Source organism: Phoxinus phoxinus (genome assembly GCF_949152265.1).
Source record: "Phoxinus phoxinus genome assembly, chromosome: 21".
NCBI classification, from domain to species: Eukaryota; Metazoa; Chordata; class Actinopteri; order Cypriniformes; family Leuciscidae; genus Phoxinus; species Phoxinus phoxinus.
Window position 1 is genome coordinate 23,014,458 of NC_136896.1, and position 27,955 is coordinate 23,042,412.

At 37.3% G+C, this 27,955-nt stretch overlaps 2 protein-coding genes across 7 annotated transcripts in view; both read left to right on the forward strand.

Annotated features, from left to right (window-relative positions):
* btbd16 (BTB (POZ) domain containing 16) overlaps positions 1 to 10,900 on the forward strand; it is a 17,286-nt gene extending 6,386 nt beyond the window's left edge. The window contains exons 4-17 of the mRNA XM_079595447.1: positions 672 to 777; positions 1,207 to 1,295; positions 3,032 to 3,160; positions 3,749 to 3,874; positions 4,056 to 4,167; positions 4,793 to 4,862; positions 5,029 to 5,159; positions 6,120 to 6,239; positions 6,479 to 6,564; positions 8,109 to 8,191; positions 8,381 to 8,455; positions 8,647 to 8,748; positions 9,903 to 10,091; positions 10,711 to 10,900. Coding sequence (XP_079451573.1) covers positions 672 to 777; positions 1,207 to 1,295; positions 3,032 to 3,160; positions 3,749 to 3,874; positions 4,056 to 4,167; positions 4,793 to 4,862; positions 5,029 to 5,159; positions 6,120 to 6,239; positions 6,479 to 6,564; positions 8,109 to 8,191; positions 8,381 to 8,455; positions 8,647 to 8,748; positions 9,903 to 10,091; positions 10,711 to 10,776 — 1,484 coding nt within the window. The 3' untranslated portion in view covers positions 10,777 to 10,900. The remainder of the gene's footprint in view (positions 1 to 671; positions 778 to 1,206; positions 1,296 to 3,031; positions 3,161 to 3,748; positions 3,875 to 4,055; positions 4,168 to 4,792; positions 4,863 to 5,028; positions 5,160 to 6,119; positions 6,240 to 6,478; positions 6,565 to 8,108; positions 8,192 to 8,380; positions 8,456 to 8,646; positions 8,749 to 9,902; positions 10,092 to 10,710) is intronic.
* A 7,922-nt stretch (positions 10,901 to 18,822) lies between these two features.
* plekha1b (pleckstrin homology domain containing, family A (phosphoinositide binding specific) member 1b) overlaps positions 18,823 to 27,955 on the forward strand; it is a 65,618-nt gene continuing 56,485 nt past the window's right edge. For 5 of the 6 annotated variants that reach the window (XM_079595782.1, XM_079595779.1, XM_079595780.1 and 2 more), the window contains exon 1: positions 18,972 to 19,128. The gene's annotated coding sequence lies outside the window, so the exon portion shown is untranslated. Of the gene's footprint in view, positions 19,129 to 27,955 lie in introns of all 6 variants that reach the window. The other variant, XM_079595778.1, reaches the window with a different exon arrangement.

Sequence of the window (27,955 nt, forward strand, 5' to 3'; positions counted from 1 at the left end):
TCACAAAATTACTTCTCAAAATATATTCCTTTATGTTCCCCAGAAGAAAGAAAGTCATACAGGTTTGAAACAAAATTAGGGTGATGATTTTCATTTTTGGATGAACTATTCCTTTTAGCTATTATCTTGTTACGCCATCCCAGCAGGCCGTTGATAGTGGGTTTCTTCTTCTTTTTTTCAATACTTTGTCCTTTCTCTATTTAAAAATGTCCAACAAATGTTTACAGATGTACAAAACTGTATAACTGAAACCAACAAGATCTATTGTTTAGAAAAACAAACAATTACTATTCACTACCTATTATTATAACAGGGTTGCAAAGATTGCATGCAAAATTATAATAAAAAATAATAATATAATAGAGTTAGTATTAATGAGAAGTGCAAAAGTACATAAAAATATAGTACATTTATGATTTAAAAAGATAAGAACTGGCCAAACAAACAGTGATTGCTAGAGTGATGATACAAAGCATAACTAAAAGGCTTATACTTATATTCGTAATTTGCATTCATTTTTCATTATTTTCTCTCATTTTCATTAATGCGCACAGCCATCTGTCACAGACATATGTTTGCTCAAAGCTCAAATATCTGGATCACTTCATCCTATTCTTAAACACACACACACACACACACAGATTTTCTCTCACTGTGTGTTTATGTTGCAGCTGACCCCACGGCACTCCACTGGCACGAGACTGCCACTAGCTGCCCACATTCCCCTTTGCCACGTCTCGTTCACCCGCTCTCGGCCAGCCGACGTGCCCGACTCTGGTATGTTGCCAGGGGCAAGTGGACTTCCATGACAACTGTTTAGCGGGGGAGAGAGACGGGCAGGCGAGGAGAGAGGGGGACAGTTTATCTCACTCCGGGGATAGATCTGTGGGAAATCTGCCAAGCCACATGCTATCATTATGGAGCAGGTTGGATAGCACATTAGAAAATGAAAACTTTCAATTTGGTGGGCCTTTGAACACAAAGACTGTCAGGAGGGGCCGCAGAACACTTGGCACTGAAGCACTGTGGGATGAGAGGGGATTAAAGTGACAAAGTGTGTGTGTGTGTGTGTGTGTGTGTGTGTGTGTGTGTGTGTGTGTGTGTGTGTGTGTGTGTGTGTGTGTGTGTGTGTGTGTGTGTGTGTGTGCGTGCGTGCGTGCGTGCGTCATATCATATAATGTCTCTCTTTGCCTTTATATATTACAGCAAAGATGTCACATGGTCTTCAAAGCTTGACACTCCAGAGGAACGATTTGATGTTTTGTCTCGCAGAGTGGCCCATAACTCTAAACCAGGTATGGCATATTGGAAGTCAGAAATCATTATTGCTGTTCCTCAAATTATCTCATCATTTACTCACACTCATGCCAGCCCAAAATATATGACTTTCTTTCTTCAGATAAACACATCTGAAGATTTTTAAGAAAATAATCCATCTTTGTGAGTCCCTATAAAATGCCTTTGATTGGCTGACACTTGTTTGACACTTGAAAAACCCCACACAGCCATCATAATGGTAAAAGCATTGATATATAGTTAAAAATATGATTAAATGTCATTTTCGTCATGATCACTGTGTGTTCACTTTATCTTTTGAAAGAAAGTAATATATTTTGGAGATGGCATGAGGGTGAGTAAATGAGAGAATTTTGAAACTATACCTTTAAGAAAATTATGCCTCAAATGATGTGATTTGTGAATAAAAGGTGAGTTTTTATATTTCTAAGTCATTTTCACCTGGAAGGCATTGAAGCGTGGACCAGAGTAATATCTCAGAATATCATACAGGGTGGATGGGTGGTGCCCTATGATTTAGGATAGTAAGCCAATACTCAGAACACCAAGCAACACCCTAGCAACCACCTAGAACACATAGGTAAACCGCATACAGTACACTGCGTCCGAAAGCTTAGGCTGCTGGCTTGTTGCCTTACTCCCCTATCAGGCAATAGCAGCATTTGTGCAAGAAGGTACAACATGTTCCTGGCTCAACGTCATTGTTGATCCTGGAACAACATTCGATCAACCAATCAGATTTGAGGGACAAGTGTACAGTTTATGTCAAGTTTATGCTTACAAACAAGAAAGAAAATTGCTAACCACACTGAATTCAGTCCAGACTAAAAAAAGTCTGCATAGTGCATGTGAATTAAAAGCTAGACAAGCACGAGCAGACGTTTCAGCACATTGCGTTTTTCAGTGCTTTATTCTTTTGATTCTACGCACCAGAAGCGAAAAGGATTTTTTACCTATTTGGAGCACAACTATTTTTTCATGTTTAGACTTACAATCAGGGTTTGGTGCTTCTATATCAGTGTTATTCACCGTTAGTCACATGATCATTTTACGCTTAATTTAGGGATATCTTAAGGTTAGGTTTAGGTTTATGGTTTATGGTTATAAAATGTTTGGACATCAACATGTTGATCCAGGAACTTGGCAAAAATCTGGACTATTTGGGACAGAATTATGAGGCAGTTCAACAGTTTAATGATCTACAACAAAATAGAGAGCGCTTTGCTGCTAAGTACTAAACCCACAATACTAATTTCTCAATCAAAAGTCATGGAAAAAAAGTCAAGGAATCAAATGCACAGGATAGTGAGATACTGTATATGGGCAGAGAAGGATACATCTACAGTATGCTGCCTTCAAAAATCAATCAGATGAAGGCATCTCATTCTCAGTGGACAGGGTGTATGTCCATCGAATTCTGACATACTTTATTGCCTTTCTGCCTCCACGTTTTTTAGCTTTCAGACGCAGCCATAGTGACTCCCTGGCAATGAGCAACCCTAGGGGCCATAGAGACTTGGGGATGAGCTGTTTTGATTTATAGCAATGCCATAGCAACCACCTACAACTCCCTAGCACAGTTACAGGGGACAAAACGCACTCACATTTCGTTCAGAAAATGTTCAAATCTAGTTTCGTCTATTTATTCCTCACTGTCATTATGCTATTCATATTTCTGCAGAATGATATAAAACAATGATATGCTATATATCTGTCCTTTTGTCCATGTTCATAGATGCAGTACTGGAATGTCTAGGGGTCAGGTGGAAACTGCACTGCTCCGTCCTGATTAGTTCAGACACATTATTTGAGTTGTATACCAACAGCAAGAGACAGCAGGATGTTGAGCTACAGGAGAGAGCAGGTATGGTGCTGTATAGTGTAGCTCCCAGATCAATGCATTAAACAAAAAAAAAAGTTTTTATTTTTTTATAAAAAAATAAACGTTTGTTTGGCGTTTCGTTTCGATAGTAACCCTATCATGATCTTAAAGCATAATTAGTCAACAATGTGCAATTTTAGAAATCACATGTGCCTGAAGACGTAACCATAATATCAGTGTGCTGCCTGAACACTCTCAGTTAGGGGTACAGATATCACACACTTTACCTATACATTTACCTTAAAATATTCCCTAGAGATAGTTGACACCATCCAAAATGCATTATATAATGAGCACATGCTTGGGAGAGAGCTGTTTATTTACAAAATAGTTCATTAAAATAAAATATGCAGGACAGTAACTTTGAAACAGTGAACCGTTATGGTGTAATAATTGATGCAATAGAGAAGATCACATTATAGTGACCAGTGTTATCCTTGTGATCATAATAAATAGACCTCAATATAACTATATTCGACATATTTATCATAGAGCTTGTGAAATAGACATATTTAAAAAACAGTTTAAGAGAGAAATTCAGGCCGTCCATTTTGTGTTGTGATATTGCAGTCATTGGGAAAGACAGCAGAGTTAGTAGTTCTGCCTGTGAGAGAGGACTTGTCTACAGGAAGTGGCTTCTCAGAGGTCCTTTGACTCTCCGACTGCCTGTCAAAGATGACTCCATCAATAAAGAGGGTAAGCGCTAAAAAGGCATCATATTTATTATATTATAGCGGTAAATGACAAGCGGTGTCATCATCTCTCGTTGACTTTCTGTCACATGAGTTTCTGATCTAAGAGATGTTGACTGATGAGGGGGCACACAGTGACAGTTAAGGAGTAATACAGTTATGTAAGAATCCCTTTTGTGTTCCAGCGTTGTCTTTTGCCCTGCGTACACTGTATGACCCTGAGGAACGCCCTGATGAGTGGGGAGAGGCCGTACTCTCCACTGCTGCATTACTGGGAATGTCAAACCTCTTCCAGAAGTGAGTATTAACCTCTTCCTCTTCAAATCTGTTCTTGAACTGGCAGATTCATTCGATCTGGTACATGATGTCCGATACACAAGCCACTGTCATGCGTGTGTGTGTCCTGGTAAACCCTACATTATGGGGACAAGATGTCCCTACAAAGATGGCAATATCCAAAATCCTTGAGGGGACGTTTTTGGTCCCCTCAAAAGAAATATATAGAATATACAGAATATACAGTTTGTACAGTATAAAAATCATTATGTCTATGGAAAGTCCCCATAAAACATGAAACCAGAACATATATGCTCATATAGATGTTATCTCTATCTATATAGATGATAGTTTATATGTAAATACGTGTGTGTGTGTGTGTGTGTGTGTGTGTGTGTGTGTGCGTGTGTGATATTAAGTAATAAACGCTAATCCAGAAGTCCATAATGCCACACCCTGGTCTCTAGAGAAGTTTGTTTTGTCCAGTTTTAGATTTATTCATATTCAGGATGTTGGGTGGAACTGGATGTGAATTTTGGCACTGCAGAGAGTCACTGAAGATATTTTTCATATAAGATCAACTATGTTCCACCCAGCCGAGTTTAAACTACAACATGCATTGTATCACAGTCCATGTCTCCCATAGGTGTCTTATAGAGATGTTGGCACATATCTCGTCTTCGACTGTGTGCAGCTTTCATCAAGTGTCCTGCAAGGTAACTATTATTATTATTTGTTGTTGTTATAAAACTATAATGAATCCTATTCCTATTCCTATTCCATCCTATTCTATTGTTCTTTAAATGACCAATAGGGGGAGCTCTGTATTCAGCTCTGTATTTAGTGTATAAAAGTCTATTAACCTCTTTCTGTGTTTTCCAGTTTAAAGAGACTTTTCTCCAGAGAGCATGTGAGCGCTGGTTGGAGCTGTTCCTAGTGACCGAACTCTCTTTCCACATAAAACTCAAAGATTTGCCTTTTGACCTCATGCTGAAGACCCTGCGTTGTCCAAGGTTTCATACTTTTTCTCGATCTTTTTAAAAGCATCACTGACAATTCACATCGGGAAACACTTGCATCATGATCTTGCTTGAATAAAAACAACTTTTTTTTTTCAATGTTGATTTTTTGGGTGGCATATGTCCTGGCCATTCTGTGCAAGGTTTTAAAGGAACACTCCACTTTTTTTTGGAAATAGGCTCATTTTCCAACTCCCCTAGAGTTAAACAGTTGAGTTTTACCGTTTTCGAATCCATTCAGCCGATCTCCGGGTCTGGCGGTAGCACTTTTAGCATAGATCATTGAATCTGATTAGACCGTTTGCATCTCTCTCAAAAAAATGACATTGTGTACTAAGACCGACAGAAAATGAAAAGTTGAGATTTTCAAGGTCAATATGACTAGGAACTATACTCTCATTCCTGCGTAATAATCAAGGAACTGTGCTGCCGTACCAGCAGGCGCAATGATATTACAAACTTAGTGCCGGTCACGTTGGAAGTTACCGAGCTGAGGACTATTTTCAGGCGCTGTGTAATATCATTGCGCCTGCTGCACCCATGGTACGGCAGCACAGTTCCTTGATTATTATGAAGGAATGAGAGTATAGTTCCTAGTCATATTGGCCTAGAAAATCACAACTTTTCATTTTCTGTCGGGCCTTAGTACATTATGTAACTACAGAAGAGTTACGTTTTAAATAGGAAAAATATCAAAACTCTTTGGTCATTTTTTTGAGAGATGCTAACGGTCTAATTAGATTCAATGATCTATGCAAAGCTATGCTAAAAGTGCTACTGCCAGACCCGGAGATCGACTGAATGGATTCGAAAACGGTAAAACTCTAGGGGAGTTGGAAAATGAGCTTTCTGAGCTTGAAATAACCTTCTGCATAGATAATGACTATTTAAAACGCATCAAAAATGAGCAGATGGAGTAAATCAGCAGGAAACTAATAAGGTCTCTGTGTCTAGACTGTTTGCATCTAATGAATATGAGGTCTTGAGAGCAGTGCTGTACTGGCTGTACCTGAAGTTAAACCCCCTCCGAGAGACCCTACCTGCCCATAGCACCATCATCCACTTCTTCTCCAGGTAAATAACCTCCATCAAACCATTTACATCTATCAGCAACAACACAATGCACATGGTCCATTAGTATAATTCCAGTCAGTAAAAACCCCATTTACAGAGGACATTACAATAATTCAATGACTTCAATTGTGCAACAAACTAAACATTCTTTTTGAAATGACCTTGATACTGCTTAGCTAGTTTCATGCACATATGCTGTTTTTAATGACATCCCTCCATCATGTATCTGTGTGTTTCAGGGAAACGGCTGTTTTCTTGGAACAGCCTCAGGGTCAAAAATACATCACTATCTTTCAAGCTCTTCGTATGCATGGCATTACTGAATGTAAGTTTTGGATGCTTCATAAATACCCGTTTTTCACAAGCTCACAAACTAACACCATCTACAACATTAAAATGAGCCTCATGTGAGCATACAAGCATACATTTGATGTTTCACCAAATCTCCTAGTACTGTTGCGCCCCATCGTTAGCTTAAATGAAAACAGACAGTTTGGCAGAATAATGAGTATATCCGACAAACAGTGTCCCAGTTACAGGCTCACGTCATGGACACAATCAGAACTATACACTGGACACCCAACACACACCCAGCATGTGATATAACCCACCCCTAATCAACAGACATGACAACACTATCAGCTATTCAGAAAACGCCTCACAAACACAGTCATGTTACTGATGTGTGCAGTTTTGTTGATCTTAAGAGATGTTTATCCAAAAAGGAACATTTTGATATCATGTGCTCGCCATCATGTCTTACCAAACTTGACTTACTTTCTTCAGTGGAACACAAAAGACATATTTTTTTGGGCCATAAATTCCAATCAGATGGGTTCTATCTGCATTTATGTGCCGCCAAATAATCTGTAAGTAATCACACGGACTGAAAAGACTGAAAGCCAGCTGATCTCGATTTAAATGGAATTTCATTCGGATTGAAATAAGAATCAATCAGAACAATAAGAAAGAATTAAGCATGTAAACGCTTGACTGTTTTCTCAATCGGATCCCTAAAGTTTGGGTTCATATAAACAGAACTTTCAGAATTTAAAACTGGATTGGATTCATTCCTGATCGACGGATGAAAATTAGTTATGTAAACATAGCTAATGTTGTTTTGGACCCCTATCGATTTTCATTGTATGGATTAAAAAAAAAAAATTAAGAACACTGTAAAGACTTCTTCGAAATGTAATATTCTGTGTTGCATAGAGAGAAAGTCAGAATAAACTTTTTAGGGGGTGAACTATCCCTTTAAAATAAAATGCTCTGTGGCACTTTCATAACATTGTTGAGTGTCAAGGCATGTCAAGTTGGCATTCAGAATACCTATTCACTGAAAAAAAGATGGGGAAACCTGTTTGGAAATAATTATTAGCGGTGTCTGCTCATACGCAGGATTATGGATCTGAAGTTGGCATGAAATGGAAGTTGCAATTGTATTTTCGTCCCTATTATTACATATACTGAGTGAAATTCTTCTCGAATAAGAAACAAAATTGTTGGATGGGACTTGATCAGGAGTTGACCATCAGGAATTGATTGGATCGTTGAAACGTTGTGGTTTTATATTGGTATAGATCTCATGTGACAGGTTGTCCCGCTCTCACACAGTAAACACAAAGAGAAGAGATGTACATGAATTTAAAAAATAATTATATGCGCTGATATATCATTTCTAATAACAATATTCCATTAAAAAAAACTTTTCAAAAATCGCATTTGAGGAATAAATGGTAAAAGGTCTTGTCAATTAACAAATTGCCACACAACTGATAAAGTATGCTTATATTAGTAGTGCTGCTGCTTTTAGTCTACCACCGAACACTATATTTGAGTTGTGTTGTTTATGTGTTGATGTCTCAGGGCAGCATCTGCAGGAGCTGCAGAACATCAGAGTGCTTCCTGAATCCTGGCTGCTGAGCATCCTGTCAAACCATTATCTCACTGTGAGCATGTGTAGAGACCTCAAAACACAACACCATATTCCACCCACCCATCACTCCAGATGCAGTGCCATACTTAATTCATGACCTTCAAAGCAGCTTTATATAAGCTGTATTTGACTTTTGAGTACGCAAGTGAAAACTAATTCATTAGCTTCTTGGTTAATCTGTATGTTTGTTTCTTTTCCATAGCTTCACAGCGGGGGCGACATGGATGTGACTGACTTCTCCAAACAAGCCGTCCGGTTTGGAATGATGTTTGATAGGGTGCGGTACACTTTCTGACACAGATTCCGTTATTTCTAGAGCTCCATGCTTTTCTGTCCTTCAGTCACTCGCTATTTCTGTTGTTACAATATGACGAAAAGTCAATCCATTTTTAACCTATTATGTGTTTGTGCTCTTTTGCTTGCTTGTAAGCCTGTATTTTGTGTGTTATATGTTCTGTCGCCGTACAGGAACAAGAGTGCTGCATTCAAACCATCAGCCTCTGTGGTTTTTACTTTCTTCTCCAAGCTGCTAAATTGGGCGACTCAGACACATACAACTTCTCCATTGAGGTTAGAGCGCTCACAGGTTCATACCCTTGTGAAAAAGGGAACGTGATTGTATTTAATGTGCACTTGTAGTGTACTTCAAGTCTTAAAAGTATATTAAAAAAAAACTGTATTTGCAAATAATATAATTAAATAAAATATCACTTAAGTACAGTACATAATTCTATGGAAGCTTGTTTCCGCCACAGAAATAACATTTTTAAACGATAATTTTAACTTTTTATCTCACAATTGCGAGACAAACACAGAATTGCGAGATATAAAGTCAGAATTGTGTGATATAATTTTTTTTTTGTAATTGGGAGTTTATATCTCGCAATTCTGAAAGCTTTTTTTCCAGAATTGAGATATAATTCCGAGTCCAACTCTAAGGAAAAAATACTTTTTCCTCAGAATTGCAAGTCTATATCTCACAATTCTGACTTTATAACACGCATTGCGACTTTATATCACGCAATTGTGAGAAAAAAAGTCAGAATTGTGAGATTAAGTCACAATTACCTTTTTATTTATTTTTCTGTAGTGGAAACAAGCTTCCATAATATTCAGCTAGTATATTCTTTTAAAGTATATTATTTCAGCAATAAATACTCTTTTTAAAAGTATTCTAAAGTGTAATTATTTTTAACAGGGGGACCTTATACCTTATAATGTCTTAAGTATCCACCAGATGGCACTTTCAGATGGAGCTATCAATGTAATTAACTGGTGGTGTTCATTTTAATTTGTAAATATAAAGATATGGTTTACCCCGACTACTGCCATCATTCATGCACCTTAATGTCGTTTCAAAGCTGAATTACTCACAAAAGAAGACATTTTGAATGGCTTAGCTGTTCTATAGGCTAAAAAACTAAAACAATGAGGTCTGGGGCTGTCAAGCTATAAAAAAGGCCCAAAAGAAGCCCTTACAATACAACATTTAAGTCATTGCTGCTTTGATCATTTTGGTAACCCTGCCTTTGTGGCTTGACACATCATATTTGAATGTATGCATGCATGAATTCCACAGAACACAAACTCATGTTTTGGTGAGTAAATGATGACCGAAATGTTATATTTTGTGTGACCTATTCCTTTAAGAGATATTGCATCTTCTCTCACCCTCCTTCTGTCTCACTATCTCTCTCTCTCTCTCTCTCTTTCTCTGTGTGTAGAGGTTAAGACACTGGGATCCTGCTGTATCACAGTCTTCCATAGCAAGCCGTCCATACTGTATGAGGCCAGATCGATCGGTGTGCTATCACATCACAGTGCAAAGCTTCGCCAACGGCAAGTGGCAAGAGCACAGCAGTGGACCTGTCAATCAAGAGTTCGGCTTATGCAGACGCCGCAGTAGAAGCAAGGTACCAACACACAAACACACTGAAACAAAACAATGAATACTAGAGACACTGCGATGATTGGTTTGACAGGATAATCTGAGGCCTGTTGCATGAAGCCAGTTTCAGTTAGTTTGAGATTAGTTTGAGAAACTCTGGTTTTTCAGGCAAAAAAAAAAAAGAAGAAGAAAAGTGTATGGATTTTATTGTTTTTGTCAACTCTAAACCTACTCTGAAACTCTGAGTTTGTTCAACTAGCTTTATGCAACAGGCCTCTGAACACTACCAGTTTAAGCTAAATAATATATATATATATATATATATATATATATAAACTAAATGAAAATGAGAAAAAGCTTAAATAAAATGAATGTTTATTTTATTTCAAGTAGTTATTTTTATTTCAAAATAGTTTTTCTCGCATTAGTTAACTATAATTTCCCTTATAGTGATATAAATAATAATAATGTTTTTTTGTAGTCTTAACATTATTTGATAATTATTACTGGATTATCTTTTCAAAAAGCAGATCTGTATATCAGAAAAAAAAATGTGGTCATTCTGTACACAAAACAATACACTTTATGACAGATGCCTAGTTATAACAAAGTTACAATTTTCTAATATGTCCTTTTTTCAACAGCCGTTTCAGATTGAAGGACTTTTTCCACCCATCCTGGTCACCTTTGCTCTGGCATTCCCATTTTGATGCTGCCTCTGCCTGGGCTTTTTGCTGTTAAATTAAACGAACATCAATCCATTTGATATTAAATATATTAATGGATTATACCTAATGTCCAAATGCTTTTGTATTTTTCATGTTCATGCATGGTGAACGGCTATGTCTAATAACAGCTATACTATGACTATAATATTATGCTCTAAGAGTCACTGAATTATACATGAGTAATGCACATGCTTGATATGCGTGTTTAATTATTGATGCTTCATTTAAACAACATTACTAAAAATAGCACAGAAATGCTTAGGTTTATATGACTTAAAGCTCTTGCGAAGCTCTTGTTTCAACCCAATTTTGGGTAAAATATGGACAAACCCAGCCGTTGGGTTAAATTTTTACATTACATTTTTAACCCAACGTTTGGGTTTGTCCATATTTTACCCAAAATTGGGTTGAAGCAACCCAGCATTTTTTATAGTGTGTTTGTACAATCCATTGTAGGATATGTAACATACATCCACTTGACATGACCATAACTTGACTAAAAACCATGAACTAAACATGAACATAACTCACCAATAGCAGAATACAGACAGAATGATACATGAGGGCTATATATAGAAGGACTAATGACATAACAAGACACACCTGAAAGCAATGAACCAATAAGTACATGACACGAACCAATCAGAACATGACACACGAGACTAGGGAAGCACATGACATGATCACATGAGGGCAAGGAATCAAATGACCAACAGGAATGGCTGCATCCAAAAACACACTTCCCTACTAGCCTATATACTAGATGACCAACCTCTTCCGGCGAGATTCTGAGGAGTGCATAAGATGGACACTTTCTATTCCATGAGGCCACGAGAGAGTATTTATGAATGGTAGTAAAGTGACTTAACTGATGCTAGGAGGTCACATGATAATGACAACATGGCGAATGTAGTACTTCCAGATAACATTCATACTTTGCAGAATGTACTTTTTTAGCGATTGACAACTAATAGCAAATTAATTATTCATTCTAAAGTACCTAAAGAGAGTATGTGATTTTGGACTTAGCCAATGACTATGAAAACTACAAAATAAAAGACACAATTTTAACTTGAAACAGGGTGAAATATAGTACAATATGATAGGGAAGAAAGGTATGGTGGTGGGTGTGCAACACTTGTTAAACGAGAAATACCATAGTACTGGGAAAGGGAAGGGATCAAAAACAAAATCTGAATGATAGAAAGTAATGATAGAAGGACAAAGATGCAGAGTGAAAAATATATGCAAATTTGTCAAGTTGACCATTAAATTCAAATTTGTATTAAGACAAACTGAATCACAAATAGGATAATTATATTGTACTTTTTGCTATTAGTTGTCATGTTTTTGTTGTTGTTGGATTTTTTTTGCGCAGAATTTTATTTGTGCATACATCTTGGAGCAGTTATGAATTATTTATTTATTTTTTATATATTGCACAGTTTGTAAATCATACTACGACTAAGGTTTACCTTATGAATTTGAATTAGTTCATGCTGACATGGTAGCATTCCTACAGCATTCACATTTCTTTATTAAGCCAAGCATTCAGCCAATCAATTTGGACTAAGTCGGGAAATAAAATTAATATTCATTAACGAAACCTTCACCATTGTAGGATTCACAAATTTGCGAATTTCAGACTCCGATGTTGGACTACAAAATAACTTTACACCAGACAGTTGAGGCTGTGAAAATCCCTGCAGTTCGAACTTTGGTCACTTTTGGCAAAATTTAAGTTCAAGTCAAACGCATTGCATTGTGGGTTACAATATGTTGCCTAGTGTGCTCTAGTACAGCACATTTTGACAAACGTAGAAGGTCATCCAGATATTTCATGCACACAGAAAATTAGCTAATATTATTTGCACATTTTACAAGCTAAACTCGTTCCTAGGTCAATATATTTTGTTGATCCTGGAACAACATTCCTGTCCAAAAATGTAATCCTAACCTTATCCTATCCCTAAACCTAACCCACTGTAAACAGTCAAAATAAATAATTGGTTTGAGTAGAGCCAACTCAAATTATACAAATTAGTTCCATCAAATGAATTTTTATCAGTATTTATAATTTTCTTTTGAGTTCACAAAACTGACACATTTTAAGTAAGTTGAATAGTTTCAGTGTTTTGAGTTTTATGAACTTGTTTCTTTTAATTTAGACAAACTTAAATTTAACTGAAACTTGGCTGGGATTTCTATTTCCCAGCATGCTATGCCATGACTCTCAAAAGGGAGAGTAAATGCTCAAATTAAATGTTATATAATATTTTTTGTGCCAGATTAATATTAAGTGGGAGATTTAGTACTGTTTAATGTTTTGTTATACTAGTTTAGAAGAGTTTTTGTAATGTTGGGTCTTTTGGGGGTTTACCATCATGCTGACGAGTGGATCATGAGCTTGGTTTGAGAACAGTGTATGTAAATTTTATTGATGTTGATATTGTTGTACTCATTCAAAGCATTTTGTAAACAATTAGCAAGGTAGCATTTGTTGAAATAGCTGGTTAAAGCAAGCCAAGTTTCCACTACAAGTTTAGATTACATGATAATCGTAAACTGTGTATGAATTAACCTACTCTGAATTATTTCAAGTTAAGAGCAATTAAAATGTATGAGTACAAAATAAAAGTCTTCAAGTTCTGCTTACTTAAACATTAAATTTCTTAAATTTGATCTAACTGATTACCTCAAATGATTTCAGTTTTGCCTATTTATTCGGGTTTACAGTGTACCCACAAGTTATCCCTAAAATCAGAGGCATGGGTGAATAAAGCCCCTTTCACACAGCACGTTGATTGCCGGGAAATTGCCAGAACGCCTTCTGTGTGAATGCAAACACGACCCGGGATTGATGCGGGAATTGATGCCGGGATGGGGACCTAGTAACATTGCCGGTATCAGTCCCGGAACGCGCTCTGTGTGAACAAAAGCCGTAATCAATGCCGTGTCGTAGTGATGACGCTAAAGCCGGGATCGTTCGCCAGCTAGTGAAACGGTACGTAATGCGCTAGTTTATGATCGAATCAGAGAAAAAACTGCACAAAAGTGGTTTCGAGAGAGAGAAATCGCAGCTCATAAGCAAACTTAAGACGCTGCTGTCTCTGATTCCGGAAAATCACTGGCAGTGTGAATGAACCAAGATCAAACGAACCCGGGTCAAATCCCGGGTTACTTTATCCGTGTATTTTCCGTAATCTCTGTGAAAGGGGCTTAACACTGATCGTTGCAGTGCTGTAAGCCTAAACTTGACATAAACTGTGAACTTGTCCCTCAAATCTGATTGGTTGATTGGAATTTTGTTCCTGGATCAACACATTTTGTTCCAGGATCAACAAAGATGTTGATCCAGGAACATGTTGCACTTGGTGAAATCATGTTACATGCAATCTCAATAAAAAATTCTTCTTCTTCTGCAGAAAGCAGTTATTGCATCATCTGTTGTTTATAGCTCATTTCTCATGCCTCGATCTGACAGACTGTCCACGTCGACACTGCAGTGGGCTGCCGTCATTTGGCTCACGCAATCTCAAAATAGTTTCCCCCCCCGCTTGAAATGTGCTGCAATGCTATTGTTTTCAGGAGCTGCGAATTGAGGGAAGAGGAAGCGTGCTTTGCGTTGTGTGCTCTGTGTTTTCACATGGGCAAACCGCCATTGAGGAAGCAAAGCTATCCTAATCACAATACATGCTGGAAAACGCTCAGTGGAGCAGTGCGGATATAGAGCAGCCGTCCACAGACTACTGCATAACTCCTTGACCTGCTGCACGCTTTAAATAAAGCTACTCCGCTGCTTTGACCCGCGACTGACTTCCACTGACCCACATTTTAATTCGAAAGTGAGTCTGAGAAAGCAGAAAAACCTTAGATTTTAAAGAGGGTCTGTTATGCTTTTTTACATGTTCAACTTTCTTTAGATGTTTCATTTCTTTAGAATGGAAAAAGGTCTGAAAAGTTACAAAGTTCACTCCAAAGGCAGTTATTCTTTATATCAGTAAGTGTTTCTTGTGGTAGTAGTGTGTTGAAACTTGTGGTTAAGGAGTGTGACATTTCCAAAACACTCTCGAAGCGGTTGACCAACCACAACACACTGGTCCAACCAACCAATTAGAGTGCATTGTGCTTTTCAGAAGGATATGTTTCATAGAGATAGGAACTAAACAGGGGTGCGATTTCCGAAAAGCATAATTTGCCAACTGTAGTTGCAAGTTCCATCGTTAGTTACCAACATTTGGGTAAAACCAAAAACCAAAGCGATTTGGCGTTTCCTGAAACAAACTTGCATGGTTGGAACTACAGCTCTCGAGCTGCATGTGATTAGAAGCATCATTTCTTTTTAAATGACATGTGGACTTACAGTAATAGATTCTGCTCTTGGGCACAATAAACATGCAGTACATTATCTTTCTATTTAAATATATGCATACATTTTAATTTCTATATTTTAGCGTGTTAACAATCAGCATAGCTAACAATCACATGTGGGTAAAGTGCATTATGAGGGAATCCTTGATGAATCAAACATACAATAAAGCAAAATGACATGAAATAAAAACAGTGATGTAGTCATAGGTGCCATTTTCATTACAGCAGCATCTCAGAGATCTCCAATACAACCCCAATTCCAGAAAAGTTGGGACATTTTGTAAGATCAAGAATCAGTGATTTGTTCATTCTCTTTAATCGTTATTTCACCGAGAAAGGTACAAAGAAAAAAAATGTCCAATGTATTCACTGGCCAAATTATTTGTATTTCTGCAACACACTCTCAAATAAATTGGGACAGAGTCCAAATAAAAGTAAAAAGATCCAAGTTAAACGGTTTTGAAGCAGTCCACAATTAGCAGGTGAACTGTAGGTAAGGGTATTGTGATTGGATATAAAAAGAACATCCAAAGACTCATGGCTCACCACTTTGTGCCAAATTTCATGAGAGAATGGTCAAACAGTTAAAAAATGTCTCAATGCAAGATTGCAAGATTTTGGGTCTTTCACCATCTACACTGTTAACGATTTTCTTGTATTTTTACAGTACAGTACTGGCAGCACGGTTGCCAGCAAGTTACTGTATTTTCGATTTACAGTAACTGTACTGTAATTCACTTTACAGTACACAAGATCGGTACTGTAAAATGCAAAACAGTAATTTACTGTAATTTTACTGTATTTTGTAATTTAGTCAGCTTCTGCTAATTAATTATACAGTATTGTACTGTAATATCTATATTGATACATTAGTGCTAAATATTATTATATTACTAATAATGATAGTATTATAATTATATAATATGTAGTTATTACAGTATATAAATCTATAGGAAATACATAATATTGTGAAAAGATTCAGGGAATCCAGAGGATTCTCATGCCGTGTAGGGCAAGCCAGGAGACCTCCGTTTAATGTGCGTGACCTTCGAGACACTCTCAGATGGCAATACATGAGAAACCATCAACGCCGTTGAATATAGCCACATGGGCTTTGGAGTACTTTGATCTACATTGAGTCTACATTTAAACTTGTTTTTTGAGAAAAACAGACTGGGAGTTCTCAATCCCAAAGATGAAAGGGGCGATCCAGACTTTCATCAGCGACAGGTACAAAAGCAAACATCTGTCATCTGGTATGGGGGTGAATCAGTGGTGACAGTATGGGAGACTTGCATGTGTGTGAAGGCATCACTGACATGGAGGCATATATTGGGATTGTACAGAGACTTGCCATCAAGATGACATCTTTCCTGGGAAGCATGCAAGACAGTTGTGCCAGGACTCATTCTGCACGTACAACAGAGTGGTTTCTTGACACTTTACACCCGGGAAGCATAACTGTCCGCAGTCCAGATCTGTCTCTTATTGAAAATGTGTGGCCCATCATGAAAAGGAGAATCAGGCAACGATGACCACGGACTGTTGAGCAGATCCAACAATTAGTATGCTTAATTCCCAAACATTTAAAAAGTGTAATTAAAATGAAAGGTGGTGTGACACAGGGGTGACTCTGTCCCAACTTTTTTGGAGTGTGTTGGAGCCATCAAAATCAAAATGTGTTTATATTTACAAAATACAATTAACTTGGCCAGTGAAAACATTGGACTTTTTTCCCCTTTGTACTTTTGTCAGTTAAATAAAGGTTAAAGAGAATGAACAAATCACATATTTTATTGCATTTTACAACATGTCTCATTTTTTCTGGAATTGGGGTTGTAGATTAATTTGCAGAAGTTATAACTCTTCCACCTGCACATGATGTCATTGACGACAGTGAACCAATGTGGTTCAAACAACAGAGGTGCGACCATGTCATACGGTTTGGAAACAGTTGTGACTAGTTGGTTAGTAAACGCCCCCAAGAGCCTACTGACAGACTGAGAGGTGCTGCAATAATGTAAAATGAAAAAGAAAAAAAAATACAGTTTTTTTTTTTTTTTTTTTACAATCACTAAGACACATTTCTCAATACTTAGTGACTTTTTCAAAACTCTTCACACAGTGATCAACAGCAGTCTATGTGGGCTAAACTGTGGAGTATGTATAATTGCTTTGACACAAAATTCATTCAATGACCGCATCTTTCAGATTACAAGAATACATTTCTCACTTAGACACATACCCACCAAAACTCCTCCTTCTACTCCTAAATAAAGAAGTTTATGTATGTATTTTTAGAAATGTATTTAGCAATTTCACACACGACAGTGGGTCCATGCTGTCAACCTTGCACAATACACTGCTTTTGCATCGTTTAAACTTTAAACTATAAATGCATTAAATAATATCTGTTCATTTTGTTATTAAATTTTTTTCTCAATCGCTTTGGCTCAATTCTCAATTACATTTAGTTATCAAAACTATAGTTTTAGTTAGTTTCTTGTTAACAATTTAAGCAAATAAACAGCAATAATTTCTTATTAATTTAAGCAAATTGCATGTGTTTTGGCAAGTGTGTAAAAGAATTGTCCACAATTTGCACAATAACTAAATACACATGGCGTGTTGATCAAAACTGATGAGTTGATTTTCAGTGATTGTGTCAAAGTCTTCACAAATTCGAAACATTCTTCCACCATGTGAGCCTTCACGCAAAATGATCAGTTCAATTATCAAAATCCGTCGAACATATTCCATGAATACCTTTGACATGTAATGTTTGTAATGAAATAAAAATCACAATCTTGCAATCAATCATTGGAAGTGTGTGTGTGTGTGTGTGTGTGTGTGTGTGTGTGTGTGTGTGTGTGTGTGTGTGTGTGTGTGTGTGTGTGTGTGTGTGTGTGTGTGTGCGTGCGTGCGTGCGTCAATACATCTGAATGCAGGTCACTATAACCTCTAATAACCTTTCCTTAAATCTTAAACGTGCATCTGACCAAACAATGGGGATTTCCCACAGTTATAACTGTGCAATGCAGCACTATTTCCTTCTTGAGTTTCTTAAGTCACGTATGGCATTAGAAGGCATGCATGAATCAAGCATTAAAACACAATTAAGATGCCCCAAAATGCTAAAAAGTGTTATTAAATTTAATTTAATTTTATGTTTTCACACAATCCTTCAGAAATCATTCTAATTTGCTGATTTGGTGGTCAGTTATTTTCAGTTATTACTGGTTCTCGTTTATTAATAATGGTTGTTTCTTATTATTATCATCATCAATGTTGACAACAGTTTTTGCTCCATAATATTTTTGTTGAAACCGTGATGCATTGTTTATCAGTATTCTTACTTAAATATAGAAGTTCAATGAACAGCATGTATTTGAAATAGAAATAAACATTCTGTTGAAATTAAATAATTATTATGTTTAACAGCAAACCTGTTTCAAGACAAGACTTGATCAAGACAAGTAACCAACACAGCAGGCATTCTATGTATTACTACAATTCCCATAGTCCTTTTCTCTATATCCGGAAAAGAAGAGGCCTTTTCCGCCTTCGTTCGCAAATTTGCGAATCCTACTATGGTGAAGGTTTGGCTCATGAATATTAATGTTTTTCTTTGACATAGGCCTAATTGATTGGCCGAATGAACACATAGGAACGTGGGCGTTAGTCAGTCGAATCCAACTGCAGTCGAAGGCTTGGCTCATGATTATTAATAAAGAAACATGATTGGACGGTGTAGGAAGGTTACCTAGCGACATCAGCATTAACTAATTGACATTCATGAGCTAAACCTTGGTCATAGCAGGATTTGCAATTCCGCGCTCTCTCCACCACCCGTCAGTTGCGGGATAGGCAGACCGTCGGAAGTTTGTGGGAGATGGGCTGAAAGTCCAGCAGAAGGCAGACCGAACAACACTGCACAGGAGTTTCACAGCTGCTTATAAGTGTGTAAGTTATCCTTTAACATCCTAACGAGATTATTTTAGAATATTAAAATGTGAACGTGTTTTGAACGTGTGTTCTAATCAGTAGTTACATTGACTTTGGCAGTTCACTAGCTCACTTTATGCAAAACCTGTCGCTTGTATTTCAGAGAGCAGGTTAAATATTATTTAACGAACGGAACATGTAATGTCATTTACATGTAAAGCCACTTTTTTCTCTCTCTCTAACGGTAGATTAATTATGTCTGAGCATGCATGCGTTACGGCTGGCTGTACATAGCTCTGTGTGTGTAACGTTACTGGCTGGATGCCTTTCAAAACCTAGCGCACTGCATAACCAGACTGCATTTTTGGACATATTATAGTTATGAATCGAACGAATGTGATGCCCATAAGTGTCATGAAGAGAACGTTACCTGGTCTTTGATAATACCATATGGTACAGTGATCCAGTGACTAGTATCAGGTGGGATTACAATGTTACTGGTGCTAAAATGCATATATGACTATGGTAGTAACGTTACCATAATACTTGTTTATTTATTTAGGTGTAGTGCTGTGACAGCTGTAAATCACTGTTTTAATCTATAGAGTTCAACAATGTACTATAGAGTTCAACAAGGGGTGCTTTTTCAGCCCCTTGGTTCTGGAAGTATTTTTCGAATTAATTTTTCCCATTGGGATTTTTAAAAATCGTTGTTATTTTATAAGCATGAACCAAACAAGCCAGCTATGATGTGAATCACAATATTACAAACTTTGATTTGAAAAATTATTTGAATATTGGACAGAAGACTAAGGTACAAGAATGTGTACAATGGCTTTAATGAATGAAAGAACTATAGTCACATGAAAAAAAAGGACAAATAAAAACTGTTGATTTAAAGATGTTTATATCGAAACAATATGTTTTACATTTATTGCAAAATATGCATACAAATATGGAAGGATTATAGAAATATTGAGATTCAAACGATTGAATACCAATTACAGTGCTTCATGGGAGTGAGCGGGAGCTAGAAAGTGTGTTTTTGGTGTGATTTGCTTGGCTGTGTCTGAAATTGACCTCTATAACCCTCCTCATTCACTATTCCCTACATAATTTACTAGTCCACAAATGAGTGAATGAAAACAAATTTCAGGCACTGAGTGCTCCGGAAGTGCTGTGGACGCTAGAGTCGCTAGAATTAATTCGCTGTGCATGGCGCTCATAGTGCCATGGGTCTAGTCTAATGGCTTGTCGTCGATTGTACTCCAGGGCTGGGCTGAATCCAAAATGGCCCCCTGTACCCTCAAATAGGGCGTTATTTGAAGGGACAGCCATTTGTAGAGGTGTCTGAAACTGTAGTGGGCGTTATTGAGTGCACTTATTAAATCCCACATTGCACTGCAACAACGAACGTAGGCCTACAACCGATTGTCGCTCAACGGCTGTCCGAATTCGCTTTTTTTTTATTCGCTCCTTCAAGTGAACAGTATTAGTGGACTAACGTAGAGAAAAGTGAATGATGGTTTAGGGGGTGATTTCGGATTCAGCCCAGTTGTATACTTATTGAGGTGCATTATGGGATTGAATGAGTGTACTCGATAATGTCCACTATGGTTTCGGACACCACTACAAATGGTTGTCCTCTCAAATAATGCATGATTTCAGACACAGCCCTTATTTTCTGGTTGGTGTAGTAGATTTCGTTTTCAGAATCATGGGTAATGTAGGCTAGTTTCTCACCTGGATTTCTACTGTTAAATAAGATTATTTATAAAATAAGTTGAAATAATGCAGGACTTTAACAAAAGCATACACCATTGATTAACTACCACGTAACACAATTATTGTTCAAATAAATTCACTTATGGAGAAAATGAAGATTTTTAGAACATTTTACATGCTGCTCTTGTCTATAAACATCCAACTTGCATACTTTCTTATAGAGTATGTCTGAATTCATAGCATTCATAAAACAGTAGTCCAATATCCAGATAATCTACTTTGAATTGTTATTGTATGGAAAAGAGCTGTGAGACAAATTTCGAAATAATAACAACTAATGACCTAATTGCATATTTTGGTGCAACTATTGGTATAGCTATCCCAATGTTTTCTGTTTCCACACAGACGCTCATGGGCTCTGAGTTGGGAACTGTGTGATTTGATGCATGAATAGTTTGTTTTTTTATCATCGATGTGTTGAATACACTCACTGTTTAAAGCTCTAACCCCACAGTCAAGTGCATCTCCTATTGTTTTCTGAAAACAATCAGTTTCAATTAAAACAGCCGTTTACTGTTACAGATAATATGACATTTAATATACAAATGTGTTCATTTTCCAACTATGGAAGTTTTAACAGTACGATCGTAACATGAGAGTTCAACACATCAGCTGATACAGGATTAATGGGTTCTCGTGTGATGTTATGCTCAAGGTATTTCACTCAAGTATGTGTCAAACCTGTCAAGCAAGTATGTCAAGGGTATCAAATATTTCACAGTTCCTCCAAAATGCAGTGCTAAATGGAAATCTGTCTATTGTTTTGCTGATGTATCCAAACAGTTTTGCACATGAAGCAAATATAATTTGTACAAAAAGGTACTTTGGTACCATATTACAGGTTTAGTACACCTCTGTTCAAAAGTTTGGGGGCAGTAAGATTTTTTTTTTAAAGAAATTTATACTTTTATTCAGCAAGGATGCATTAAATTGATCAAAAATGACAGTAAAAACAATTATAATGTTACAAAAGCAAAATAAATGCTGTTCTTTTGAAGCTTTTCAAGGTGATTCATCAAATTATTTCTGAAGGATCATGTGACACTGAAGATGAGTAAAAATGGCTGCCGAAAATTCAGCTTTGCCTTCACAGCAATAACTTAGCTACATTTTAAAATAGAAAACAGTTATTTTAAATTGTAAAATAATATTGCTGTTTTACTATATTTATGATCAAATAATTGCAGCCTCTGTGAGAACATATAAAAAATCTGGTATTTCTATGGTACTCATTCGAAGAAACTCTGGTTGTACTATGGTACATGTCCATAAAACATGGTATAACCATGTTACACTTCAAGAAAACCTTGGTCTTCATAGCATTGTACAAATCCATAAAACATGTTACTTCGATGCTACCTGCAAGTTGAAAACACCTTCATGGTTCATATCCAAAACCATGGTAGTAATTTTAATTGAATAACTGTACCATGTCTAAAATCTTTTGTATTATCATCGTTATTTGCACAAAAACATGGTATATTAATATCATGTCCAAAACATTGCATTACCATAAATGTCCAAAAAAACATGGTGCTTTTTATTATTGAAATTATCAACAGAGGCCTACAATAAAATAGCATGGTTGCTTCATGCAATGCATTTTTTTGTGCACTATGGTTTAATATAGGCTAGGTGGTATTTCCAAACGCGGTAGAGCCTATATACGATTACACTTTCAGAACCAATGACCGTATATGTAATTTACGAATTGCTGTGATATACAACAACCAACATATTAAACATTCACATTTATCTGTTTTTAAATCAAATCAAAAACACTTTTAGCACCACTCACTGGACATTTCACTATGTTGCTTCTTGCATGTTTTGCGAGAATAAATGTAATTTGCAGAAATGTTGCCACAGGCATGTTTTATCCAATGCTGGATGGTTGGCATGTGACGGTATTACATTTTCATATCACGGTAATAGGCTTTATGCCGAACGTCACATGAGCAAACAGGAAAACAGGTCTCTTGTCAGAGAAAGTTGTAACGGCAGTACGATATGACGGTGATGATATCTATAGATTTTTAAGCTAATTAACCTTGTCAGTTATTTTTATTGTTTGTGTTTTATTCAATTGAAATATCTAAATGTTAGTGATAAGAAGAAAAAAAAACGTAGAAATCAATCTGCGATGGACGTCGGTTATGCTCATCTTTGCTCGCTCTTTTGAAGGCATCTGCAAAACGTCTCCATGTTTAACGAAGCACATACAAAAGACCTGAACCAGAAGAAATGTGACTTGTTGTACAGAAAATGGAAGTTTGTCGCACATAACTCCACTTACTGAAGCTTTTATCACGGTATACTGTTTTAAATTAAGTTACAAGACGCCAACAAACAAGTTGACGGTTGGATTTAGAGTTTTATGAAAAATAGCTTTCCTTCAGTTCACACTACCCCAACAGAGACCAACAAATGCTGTTTAGTGTTCAGTCGGGTGAAAACAAACGGTACATCGTATTACCATATATAACGGCACATGTAGAGGATGTTTACAATTATTCTGTATTGCAGCCGGTAGCTTGATACCACATACACACGGCATCAGCTCACTTCACTGCGGTTTCATCTAGATTCAGTCAATCCAGTTGCATTTCCTTGTTAGTTTATTCGTTTACCTTACTATGACCAGTTTGTCTATGTGCTGTGAACAAAAATATATCTTTCTAGCTAATATAACAGCACATGTCACACCGTGGAACTGGATAATTATGTATTGTGCTTCTGTTGAATCTGACCAGAGTCTGGCAGTAATATATCTAGTGACAGTGAAGGGGAACTGTTACATCACGTAGACTTTAGTACAGCTTTTCTCACACAAAGGTACACCTAAACAGAAGCACAGGTGGGACCATGTGTTGGACATTCATGGGTGTGATTTATTTTACAGTCAAGGCTTGTATTGCTTGGTCATCAGAGATCTGTATGAGTGTGTGTGTGTGTGTCTGAGACAGGCAGAACTACCCTATTAGATTAAACCATGATTTATCACCAAGACATTTTTCTGGGAAATATTTGAGTGGCACTTGGCAACTTTACAGATACATACAATACACCCACATAAAGAAATGCTTCTAAACAGCAAATCTCTGCTGTATTATTTTTTTATATCGTTGCAAAATGTATTATCAATAGCGGTGCAATATTTTGCGACGATATAAAAACTAACAGCAGATATTGCTATATAGGTAGTATCGTTTTACGTGAGTATACTATGTGCTCTTCGGTAGTATAGTTTACATTTTGCAATGATTGCAATAAAGTTGGATATATAATGCATTTCAGCGCTTGCGTTTATCCACATACAGTACACTCACATAAAGCGATATATACAGCAATCAAGCAGTTGAGTATGTGGATAAAACTTCATAGAGCTCTGTGATAGTTTACACATTGCAACGATATTAGTGATATATTAAAGTTGATTATGTAATGCATACAACTTCAATCTTCATACACTCGCGTAAAGCGATATACAGGAGGCGCTCACCCTGTGGTCTGTGTGGGTCCTCCTAACGCCCCAGTGTAGTGACGGGGACACTATACCGTCAAAGAGCACCGTCCTTTGGATGAGACGTTAAACCAAGGTCCTGACTCTCTGTGGTCACAAAAAATCCTAGGATGTCTTTCGAAAGAGTAGGGGTGTAACCCCGGCATCCTGGCCAAATTTCCCCAGTGGCCTCCTAATCATCCCCATATATACATACTAATTGGCTTCATCACTCTGTCTCCTCTCCACCAGTAAGCTGGTGTGTGGTGGGCGTTCTGGCGCAATATGGCTGCCGTCGCATCATCCAAGTGATTCTGCACATTGGTGGTGGTTGAGGTGATTCCCCCTTCTATGTAAAGCGCTTTGAGTGTCGAGAAAAGCGCTACATAAATGTAATGAATTATTATTATTATAGGCTACTATGTAGCAATTCTCAACTGCTTGATTGTTTAATATCTTCGCAAAATGTAAACTATTCTATCCTACAGAATACTAAACAGTATTTACTCTACATATAGAGATATGTTGGATATAAGTGTCCAATTTTATCTGTATACTCATACTCATTGATATAGTAAATCTCTACTGCTTATAGCATTGCAAAATGTAAACTATATTTTTGGCCAGCGATATATTTGTGGGATATATTTGTTTGGTGAATGCTAGGTTTGGGTTCCACTTTGTGTAAATCAATAAGATTTTTTTTTGCTAGTTTTTTTCTGCTAGTTATGTGAAATAATTGTTAAAATGTTTTTCAAGGATGATGTTCGTCAGACATACTGTTATTGCTATTGGTTTCACTACTCTATGAAATAATGTGACATTTAAAAAAACTGGGGGCCTGCTTTAAGTAAAATCGGCATGATAAAAATACTCCCATCAGCCAGGGCAAAAGACTTGAGGCTGTTATGTACGTGTTATGCAAATGTGTGCACACTTTACCTGTGATGGGTTAAACCGCCTCGCATTCTCTCTTCCTCTTTAAACGCACCGTATCTTTCAAATCTCCACCTTCCTCACATGTGTTAGAGTTTCATTGTGTTTTTTTGCTTGTGTTACCCAGTTTTCTCTGTCTAATTATTCATCATTATTCACCTGTCCTGTTAATTATCGCATTAGTTCCCTCGTTTAGTTCTTGTATAAGTACTCCGGGTTTTTTTCCTTCAGTTCTTGGTCCTGTCTCTTCTGAAAATTGGATGTGTTCCCCGTGTTTTTACCCCATGTCTTTTGGATTATTGAATTAAAGACTATTTAGTTGTACTCTTCGTCTTCATGAGCTACTTTTATCCAGCCACTCGTGACAACATTTTTATCATGCCAGAGTGGCTCCCAACTGCTCAGAGGCTGCGTTTACACTTGCCATTAATATGCGACCTGTATCTGGATGTTGTCCACATACACATTGAAAAGACGAGTGTAAACGCGCTTCTGATCGGAATGTTATCAGATCAGCGTGTCAAGTTTCGGAGGTAGTCGAGGACGCATTGTGACCGGATCTCAGTGTAATGTAAACGCAATCTAGCCATCGTGTCTGCATTCACAGGTGGACGTCATATAAATCCCCGCAGTCTCCCCACGTGACTGTCAGAAAATAATGGCCAGACGCAGTTTAGGCAATAAATAAAATTTATTTGAACCTTACAATAAACGTCAATATTTAAAACAGTTTATTTAGACTTACATGATACTGTGTGTCATTTTTCATTTTAATTGTTTAACATTATCTAAACGAGGCAATCGCCTGTACAATCACAACTGTGATCATGAGATCTTAATGAAGAGCGTGCGCTGCTTTGCCAGAGGAATAATAGGAATAAACTTTTTATTTTTTTATGTTTTAAATGCTGAATGTTTTTATTGTTTCAGCATGTTTATTAATCTCCCATTTCTGTTAATATAGTCATTGCACGCTATAACCTTAAACCCTGATGATCCCCGATGTGACTTGTTTAACATGATCAACCCAGTTATTTTTGTATGATCAACTCTGGAAATATTCCTTCATTCAAAAAACGAAATTTGATTTAAGGATGGAGATTGCACAGGAAAGTAAAGTGAGTGAGTGAAAGCAATTGGGACATTGATTAATTTGTATAACCTTTACTCTTATTTGTGTTGTGCTACAGACCTAATTTAAATATTATGCAGGAAAAAGAAATCCGATCGGTTATCCAGATACAGAGGCTACTTAATATGAACAAATGTAAACACACGGTGTCCTGATTGGCTTGATCGGATCATGGTGATCGCATGTTAATGCCAAGTGTAAACGCAGCCAAAGAGGAGTACATGGCATGTTATTTCTGACTCTACTCCATAAACGTTGTCCTAAGCAGCAACCTGACAAGTTTCAGTGACAGGTCATTTGTCTCTTCACACTAAATGCTAAATATATTGTAATGCCCGACAATCCCAGCCTAGCCTAATTGTTTGTCAGGGCTATCTATCTATGACTGCTCCACTACAGTACAGGGGCGGAGGCAGATGATGTAAACATTCGGGGCTTAGCCCAAACCTAGGGGGGTCCGGGGGCCTACTCCCCCGGGAGATTTTTTTACCATTTACGTCAGCTAAATGCACTATTTTTCAGGCTGTTTGAGATAATAGACTGCTTAAAAAACTATACACTATCTGGGAAAATGATGATTGTTAGGCCTACTCAGTAAAAAAAAAAAAAAAACTGGACGCGCGAATGAGGTGAATTCGCGTCTACCGCGCCGCGCTAAACGCCTCATTCGCGTCGCAGGACCTCCAGACGTGCGTAAACGCGTCTTCACATTGACTTAAACATTGAAATCACTCGCGCCAGACGCTCTATTCGCGTTCGGTGTGAACGCAACATAGCCTACACTTGTCCGCAGTTCGTCCGACGCTGCTTCTGAATCTCTCTCCGGCCGGTGAGGTTTACTGTTAGTGTTCCATATAAAAAACTTTGTTATGTCCATATTAACTTCAGCCGGTTATAGCCAGTAAGCTCGCTACGGCGCAGGTGAAAACACACAGTAGCCCCCCAGCCCCTGATGACAACGACGAAGAAGAAGATTTATATTCTTCGTTCGTTTTTATTGGCAGTTGGCAAACAAGCTAGCTGAGTGATGCGCGATGCATTACCGTCCGCCACCACGCACGGTAATAGAGCTTTTGTTTCATTTTTTGCCGCTCCAGTCAGAAAGACTGAGAAGGAATGGAACAAAGTTGAAGTTATTTTAAAAAACCTAAAAGATTCGGGGCTTTTGACAAAACATTCGGGGCTTAAGCCCAATTAGCCACCCCCCCGCTCCGCCCCTGCTACAGTAGTTGTTCAGACAACATGCTGACTAGTCTTCTATGATAATATATTTGTGCACACTGCTTATCCCTCCCAGATACAGTAGAAAGTGACAGTGAATTTCTTTGGAGAGAAGGGTAAGGGTATTGGCCAACGCAGGAACATGGAAAATCTGTGCCCGTCGCAACAGTTTTGCAAAAATTATATTGCATTGCTTTTTGCATGTTTTGCGGTAGTTTCAAAGTGAAATGTCCATTGAGTGGTGATAAAAAGCATGATCAGATTTATCT